The 8,689-nt window shown below is 42.4% G+C and overlaps 1 protein-coding gene across 1 annotated transcript in view; it reads left to right on the plus strand.

The window, feature by feature from the left end:
* Window positions 1-6,918, plus strand: part of LOC149429326 (putative proline--tRNA ligase, mitochondrial) — a 35,993-nt gene extending 29,075 nt beyond the window's left edge. Inside the window, exons 2-3 of the mRNA XM_089666561.1 lie at window positions 2,469-3,067; window positions 4,714-6,918. Of these exons, the coding sequence (XP_089522687.1) occupies window positions 2,479-3,067; window positions 4,714-5,489 (1,365 nt within the window). The 5' untranslated portion in view covers window positions 2,469-2,478 and the 3' untranslated portion in view covers window positions 5,490-6,918. The remainder of the gene's footprint in view (window positions 1-2,468; window positions 3,068-4,713) is intronic.
* Window positions 6,919-8,689: the final 1,771 nt, after the last annotated feature.

The following is an 8,689-nucleotide window of genomic DNA, read 5'->3' on the forward strand; positions in this document are numbered from 1 at the left end:
TGTTCTCAGCTGCACAGAGAGGTGGGAAAGGAGAAACAGCATCACACTGATCTTCTCAGTGAATGGTTGTGCAGGGGAGGGGGGGGTACAGGACAAGTCTGATCATTGGAGGAGAGCAGGCAGCTCAGTTCCCAGCACAGCTAGAAAGCTGACCACGCTGTGCTCTCATGCCTAGTGTAGTCAGTTTTTAATAGGAAAGCAGAGGGACTGGCAGGAACACCAGGAATTTTATGCAAAGGAAGCAATACAAAGAGAACAGGATACCTTTTCACACATGTACATGGTACAGCAGGCACGTATCAGTAATATGAAATGTTGGGTTTACATATTCTTTAAGGCATCCTATTTTTATTTAGAATGGGCCGTCAAAGCATAGCAATGAAAGAACTTTACAGCATGTTAACGCAGTGCACTACAATGCATGGCATGTAAGTAGCTTGGAGACTACTGTACATGTGTGTTGGGGTGCCATTCTAAATTAATGACATTGCAACACATCACACAAAGTACTGCATGCTGATGTAATTTCCTGAAATGCATAGGTGTGAAGTCGGGCCTAAAAGTCAAAATCAGGCACTGAAAACTTCTTGTAGTTTTTCTGACCTGGGAGCCCAAAACCTGAGGTACCCTCTAAGAAAACATTTACCTATAGCTCTAAATTCATATATCCCCCCTCCCCCCCGCCCCCATACTCCCCTGCAAAATACTAGTCACAAAGACCTGGCATATTGGTTGTGCCAACTATGGAATACCAGGCCCTCCAAAATGACTCCACAAGGTACACTTACTCGATGTCTTGGAATCTTTTTACAAGCTAGATCCTACATTTGCTATGGAACCAACCCACCCATACCAAAATGTAGTCTTACTTGGAAGTGACTTACCGCATACAGAGAGAGGCCATTGTGAAATACCAGCTCCTTTTCTCTTCCAATGAGATCTATAAAATAAACAGCAAACGCAATGTTCAAATATTTGTTCTGGGTTTTAAAACTAACTCTGTGTATTATATTTATTAACATTCAAAAAAGGATTTATTGGACTAGTGATATTTCTTGGTTGTATTTCCATCACTGGAGCTTGTAGGAATACAACATTTGGCATCTACTACTAAGGTCAATACAACACACCTCTGCTGGTATCTCTTCCTTAAGGCTTGGTTCACATATGTGCGGGTGGTGCCGCTGCGGATCCACACAAAAATCCATGGAGCTGCATCACCCACACAGAAGAATGCAGACCCGCGGACGGGTGCAATTAATTCTAATGGCACGCTGCCCGCACTAGAAATTGCGACGACATTGGGAACTGAGACTCCTGTGTGGGCTGCGGTTTCCGAAGAAGTGCAGGGACTTCTTCCCTGCATGTCCCGGGGCACGGGAGTCCATTCAAATGAATGGGCTATCGTGCCCACGCAAAATCAAAGCCATTGATTGTTTACAATTGTCGTGTGATCTGCTGTGATTGGTCACAGCAATCACATGGTAACAGCAGCGGCCCAGCACAGTGATCTGTCACACGTTAACAGATCGTGCCCGCATGACATGTTTCGGGAAGATGTCAACCCAGATCGACAAAAGTCCCACCCAATCGCCATTTTGCAATAGGCCAGACAGGAAGTGGTTAAGGTTAAAGGATAAGTTCATCTTTGGGAACATGTTATAGAGGAACACAGAGGTGAGCTCATTATTCTGCTGCTGTGCCTTCATTATCCAATCAGCAGGCAGGGATTATGTTCATGATTAAAGCGGTTGAAAACCCTTCCATGAAGTGACTGACCTCAGATGATACACCAAGATGAAACCAATCCTCCTACACAAGTTGTACTTGCTCATTTTCAGCCCTCTCTTCTGTAGATTGTTCTAAAAACACACCGATTAAATAATTTTTTTCTCAGCGCTATCAGTGGGGATCTGAAGTCTCACATTGCAGATCTCAGTGAATAGAGCCCTGAATCCTGATTGTAGGGAAGGGACACATCCCCCTTCACACAGCACACAGAAAACATGCAGAGCTAAGGATATGAATCACAGGCTGTGTGCCGAAGCTTTACTCCCCATCACTTTTGTATCTCTTGGGGTCGGGAAAACCTGTCAGAAGTGACTGCTAATAACTGAGGAACGAGTCAACAGAGAGGAATCACACTCAGTGCTTTGGACAGAGGCAAGTACACACTATAGAAGGATGTGATTTGTTCATGTTTCATTTCTGAGGTTTAAAACCACTTTAAGCAGTGCTGCTGCAGCAGAAGTTAAGGAACTAGCTCTGATATATGCCTGGATCAAAAGATAGGGCAGAATTACACATCCTTCGGCAGGCAAGCAAGTTCAGTATATGTTTTTGGACTGTGGTGTTTAGCTCTCGGAGTTCAGTTTACATTTTAGGCGTAAACTTTGTAGCTGCAAAAACATGAATTGTATACTGTGCTGAGAAATAGCAAAATTAAATGTTATGCTTGTCTTTCACAGGGAACCCACAATGGTGAGACTGCTGAGAATATCATTTTCCCACCTTGTGGCCAGCAGATATTATTGCCACAATGCGGGTGAAAGAAGGCACCACTTAATCTCTAAGATTTATAATCCAGGAAATCTGTGGAAAGAAAGTTCTTCAGAACTGCAGCAAAAATCCAATGAGCCCACCAGCAGGAGTCAAAGACTCATGACAAAAGCTGGCTTAATACATCCCTCTAGCCCTGGCTGTTTCCATTACATGCCATACACAGTACGAGCCATGGAGAAGCTAATTTGCCTTGTCGATCATGCCATGCAAGAGATTGGAGGACAGAAGATGGACATGACCACTCTTTGCTCTGCTGCGCTTTGGAGACAAAGTGGACGCTGGGATTTAGTTGCAAAGGAACTGTTCTGTCTGATGGACAGACACAACCAGGAATACTGCTTGGGGCCAACACATGAAGAGTCTGTTACCCAACTTGTTGCCACAGAAGGGGGCATTAGCCAAAAACAGCTTCCTCTGCTGCTCTACCAGATTACTCGGAAATTTAGAGATGAGAAGAGGCCATGCTTTGGCTTGCTGCGAGGCAGGGAGTTTTACATGAAGGACATGTACAGTTGTGTTCAAAATAATAGCAGTGTGTTGAAAAAAGTGAATAAAGCTCAAAATCCTTCTAATAGCTTTTATTTCCATACACACAAATGCATTGGGAACACTACACATTCTATTCCAAATCAAAACATGAAGAAAAATATATCAAATTTGTGTTGTTCCTCTAAAAAAATGGAAGAAAAGTGAATATTAGACTGTTCAAAAAAATAGCAGTGTTTGTATTCTTTTTTACAAACTCAAACATTCACTATATAAACTGAAAAATGTTTGAAAATTTTGCTTTCCTTTGAATCACTTAATGAATATTTAGTTGTGTAGGCACTGTTTCTGAGAACTGCTGTACATCTGTGTTGCATGGAGTCAACCAACTTCTGGCACCTGTGAACAGGTATTCCAGCCCAGGATGATTGGACTACATTCCACAGTTCTTCTCTATTTCTTGGTTTTGCCTCAGAAACTGCATTTTTGATGTCACCCCACAAGTTTTCTATGGCTTAAGATCCGGGGATTGGGCTGGCCACTCCATAACGTCAATCTTGTTGGTCTGGAACCAAGATGTTGCACGTTTACTGGTGTGTTTTGGGTCCTTGTCTTGTTGGAACACCCATTTCAAGGGCATTTCCTCTTCAGCATAAGGCAGCATGACCTCTTCAAGTATTCTGATGTATTCAAACTGATCCATGATCCCTGGTATGCGATAAATAGGCCCAACACCGTAGTATGAGAAACATCCCCATATCATGATGCTTGCGCAACCATGCTTCACTGTCTTCACAGTGTACTGTGACTTGAATTCAGTGTTTGGGGGTCGTCTGACAAACTGTCTCTGGCCACTAGACCCAAAAAGAACAATCTTACTTACAGTCCACAAAATGTTGCGCCATATCTCTTTAGACCAGTCAATGTGCTCTTTGGCAAATTGTAACCTCTTCAGCACATGTGTTTTTTTTCAACAGTGGGATTTTGCGGGGGCTTCTTGCAGATAGCTTGGCTTCACGTAGGCGTCTTCTAATTGTAACAGTACTCACAGGTAACTTTACACCTTCTTTGATCTTCCTGGAGCTGATTGTTGGCTGAGTCCTTGCCATTTTGGCTATTCTTCTATCCATTCGAATGGTAGTTTTTTGCTTTCTTCCACGTCTTTCAGGTTTTGGTTGCCATTTTAAAGCATTTGCGATCATTTTAGCTGGGCAGCCTATCATTTTCTGCACTTCTTTTATATGTTTTCCCCTCTCCAATCAATTTTTAATCAAAGTACGCTGTTCTTCTGAACAATGTCTGGAACGACCCATTTTCCTCAGAATTTCAGAGAGAAATGCACTGTAACCAGCATGTACAACATTTGCTGCCTTCCTTCTTTAAATAAGGGCAATAATTGCCACCTGTTTTTCAAAGAATGAATGACCTCACTAATAGAACTCCACACTGCTATTATTTTGCTATTATTTTGAACATGCCCCTTTCAATTAGTGATTCAATTACACAGAATCAGCAGCATCCATGTCATGACTGTTGGGTCTGTTGGATTTCTATTAGTCTACTACACCTGCTAGTAAATTATTTGCCATGTAGAAGTATCATTTCTACCAAAAACAGTGATTGATCTGGTTAGTGATGTCTGACTGCTATTATTTTGAACACAACTGTATACGTTTGACATGACTGAAGAAGCTGCCTACCAAACGTACAACAACATGTGCAACGCTTACTGCAAGATTTTCCACACTCTTGGCCTACAGTATGTGAAAGTACAGGCAGATACACATGGATTCCACCTACCTGCCAGCATTGGCGAAGACAGGTTAATGTTGTGTGGAAGTTGTGACTTTGCAGCAAATGTGGAGACATTGAAAGTTGAGGAGGAGGACTGTCCGGTATGTTCAGGAAAATTGGTGGAGAGCAAAGGCATTGAGATTAGGCACACATTCTACCTGGGAACCAAATACTCACTTATGTTTAATGCAGTCTGTTATGATTCACAGAGCAAACCCACCATTGCACAAATGGGATGTTATGGCGTTGGCATATCAAGACTTTTGGCAGTATCTATAGAAGTCCTTTCCACTGAGGAGGATGTTCACTGGCCGGGTCTAATTGCCCCATATCAGATCTGTTTAATTTCCCCCAAAAAAGGAAGCAAAGAGATTGCAGCATTACCAGTAGCAGATAAGCTCTATGACGTTTTATGTTCAGTCCATCATTTGAGAGATGAGGTAGTTCTAGATAATCGGGACCATTTGACTATAGGAAAAAGGTTAAGGGAAGCCCATATAATGGGCTATCCATATATAATTATAGTGGGCAAAAAGGCTTTGGACAGTTCACCGCAGTTTGAAGTACATAATCACAAAACTGGTGAGGTCCAGTTCCTTTCTAAGGAAGGTGTGCTAAGCTTTGTGCAAGAAATCCAGGTGGTCTAAATAAAGGTTTTTTTTTTGGGACTAGAATGGGTGTGTGGCTCACATGGTCTTATTTGTATGGTGTAGAGCTTGAGCTTCTAAACAAAAAGGGCCAGTTTACTGTCTGTCAGACTTTGAGGAGGCTGGACTGTGGCCACTGTAAGTAGAAAGTGCCCTTGCATTAATGGGAGTAAATAATGCCCCATCATTGGCATTAGTGAGAAAAATAATGCCCCATTGTTGGTATAAAGGGAAGGAATAGTGCCCCATCATTGGTGTCAGTGAGAGGAATAGTGCTCCATCATTGGTGTCAGTGAGAGGAATAGTGCTCCATCATTGGTATGAGTGGGAAGAATAGTGAGCCATCATTGGTGTCAATGGAAGAAATAGTGCCCCATCACTGATGTCAGTAGGAAGAATAATACCCCATCACTGATGTTAGTAGGAAGAATAATTCCCTATTGTTGGTATCAGTGGGAGAAATAGTGCCCCAAGGGACAGATAAAAGCAAGCAAAGGGCTGCAGTTTGGAGACCACTAGTGTAGAGTATCAAGCTGGGACAAGCAATGATGTGAGCCTGAGAAAAAAGAATTTAATCTCAAAAAATATCTAAATGATAAGAATTGCCAATTTAAGCTGAGCACACACCCAAATGTATTCCCACATCGAAAAAAAAATGTCAAAAATGAATGAAAACAATGCTGGATTGCTAATACCTTCCCCAATAAAAATGTGATAGAAGATATAAAATTATGTAAAATAAATATATCAACACAGTGCCACCAGGATCTATAAGGCATAAATAAAACATAAACAACTTGCTGCCCTACTAGCACAGTATGACAATGTGACACAATATAATCACTAATACCAGGTATGCAAAAGTATGTATATCAACACAGTGCTACCCTACTATATAAAGCATATGTATGTATACGTAAATCAAAGACATATAAATACCAACATGCTGTCCTACTAACACACATGCAAGTAAAAACAAAAGGTGTACTAGAATAAGTAGAAGATAAATATACAGATCATATAGTTAAAAAAAAATCCAAAGACAGTGAGCCCATCCCTATGTGTTGGATCCAAGTGTATAAGATAATCCCACTTCTCAAAAAGGATAGGTAGACCTTCAATTAATATGACACCCATGAATCTTCAATATACTACACCACTGTGCTCCTTCACCATCAGGTGTGCACGCTCACCTTAGTGCCCGGACATACCAGTGTGATATGGGAATTGAGATCGCATCTGGTGAATGTCAGCGTCTTAACGTTTGCAATTTGCTGCAATGCGATTTCTAAAGTAGTTCTTGCATTACTATTTCTGCAGTTTTGTTGCGATTTCACATACATAGAATATAATGGAAATTGCACTGCCAATTGCAAGAAATCATTGATCTTCACAAGTAGCAATAAAGTCTTCTGAAATTGCACACAAATCGTGTGATTTTAAATCGCAGCGGTGTGACCAGTGATTTATGACCAATATATGTAGAACCAGCATACACTACATCCAGAAACTATTCACAGTGCTTAACTTTTGACACATTTTGTTATGTTACAGCCTTCTTCCAAAATGGATTAAATTCATTTTTTCCTCAACATTCTACAAACAATACCCAATAATGACAACGTGAAAGAAGTTTGTTTTGAAATCTTTGCAATTTATTAAAAATAAAAAATGAAAAAAACCACATGTACATAAGTATTCCCAGCCTTTGCTCAATACTTTGTTGAAGCACGTTTAGCACCAATTACAGCCTCAAGTCGTTTTGCGTATGATGCTACAAGCTTGGCACACCTATTTTTGGGCAATTTCTCCCATTCTTCTTTGCAGTGCCTCTCAAGCTCCATCAGGTTGGTTGGGGAGCGTCGGTGCACAGCCATTTTCAATTCTCTCTAGAGATGTTCAATCGGGTTCAAGTCTGAGCCACTCCAGGATATTCACAGAGTTAGCCGTAGCCACACCTTTGTTTTGAGGGCTGTGTGCTTAGGGTCGTTGTTCTGTTGAAAGATGAACCGTCGCCCCAGTCTAAGGTCCAGAGTGCTCTGGAGCAGGTGTTCATCAAGGATGTCTCTGTACATTGCTGCATTCATCTTTCCTTCGATCCTGACTAGTCTCCCAGTTCCTGCCGCTGAAAAACATCTCCACAGCATGGTGCTACCACCACCATGCTTCACTGTAGGGATGGTATTGGCCAGGTGGGGAGTGGTGCCTGGTTTCCTCCAAACATGACGCTTGGCATTCAGGCCAAAGAGTTCAATCTTTGTTTCATCAAACCAGAGAGTTTTGTTTCTATGGTCTGAGAGTCCAAGCAGGCTGCCATTTGCCTTTTACTGAGGAGTGGCTTCCATGTGGCCACTCTACCATACAGGCCTGATTGGTGGAGTGCTGCAGAGATGGTTGCTCTTCTTGAAGGTTCTCTCTCCACAGAGAAACACTGGAGCTCTTTCAGAGTGACCATTGGGGGCTTGGTTACCTCCCTTGCTAAGGCCCTTCTCTCTCGAGCGCTCATTTTGGCTGGGCGACCCGCTCAAGAAGATTCTTGGTGGTTTCAAACTTCTTCCATTTACAGATGATTGAGGCCACTGTGCTTATTGGGACCTTCAAAGTTGCAGAAGTTTTTCTGTACCCTTCCCCAGATCAGTGCCTTGATACAATCCTGTCTCGGAGGTCTACGGACAATTCCTTGGACTTCTTGGCTTGGTTTGTGCTCTGACATGCCCTGCTAACTGTGGGACCTTAAATAGACATGTTTATGCCTTTCCTAATCATGTCCAATCAAGTTGTGGAAACATCTCAAGCAGTGGTGTATTTTGGTTTTGTGCTGCCCTAGGCAAGACTAAAATCGGACACCCAACCCGCATCTAAATTTGTCCCACCCCTTCCTGTTTAAGATCCACCCCTTCATCTGTAACCCCAACCCCTTCCTATTTAGGCTCCACCTCTTCCTATTAGAGCTCCACCCACTGACAACGATGGGCTCTATTCCTCCCACTGACATAAATGATGGGGCACTATTCCTCCCACTGACACCAACAATGGGGCACTATTCCTCCCACTGACACCAATGATGGGGTGCAATTACTTCCACACTGACACCAGTGATGGGGCACTATTCCTCCCACACTGGCACTAATTATGGGACACTATTCCTCCCACTGACAACAATGATGGGGCACTATTCCTCCCACACTGGCACTAATGAT

This window comes from Staurois parvus, unplaced genomic scaffold, assembly GCF_062004578.1.
Source record: "Staurois parvus isolate SC_StPar_1 unplaced genomic scaffold, SC_StPar_1.0 ptg002753l, whole genome shotgun sequence".
In the NCBI taxonomy this organism is placed as follows: domain Eukaryota; kingdom Metazoa; phylum Chordata; class Amphibia; order Anura; family Ranidae; genus Staurois; species Staurois parvus.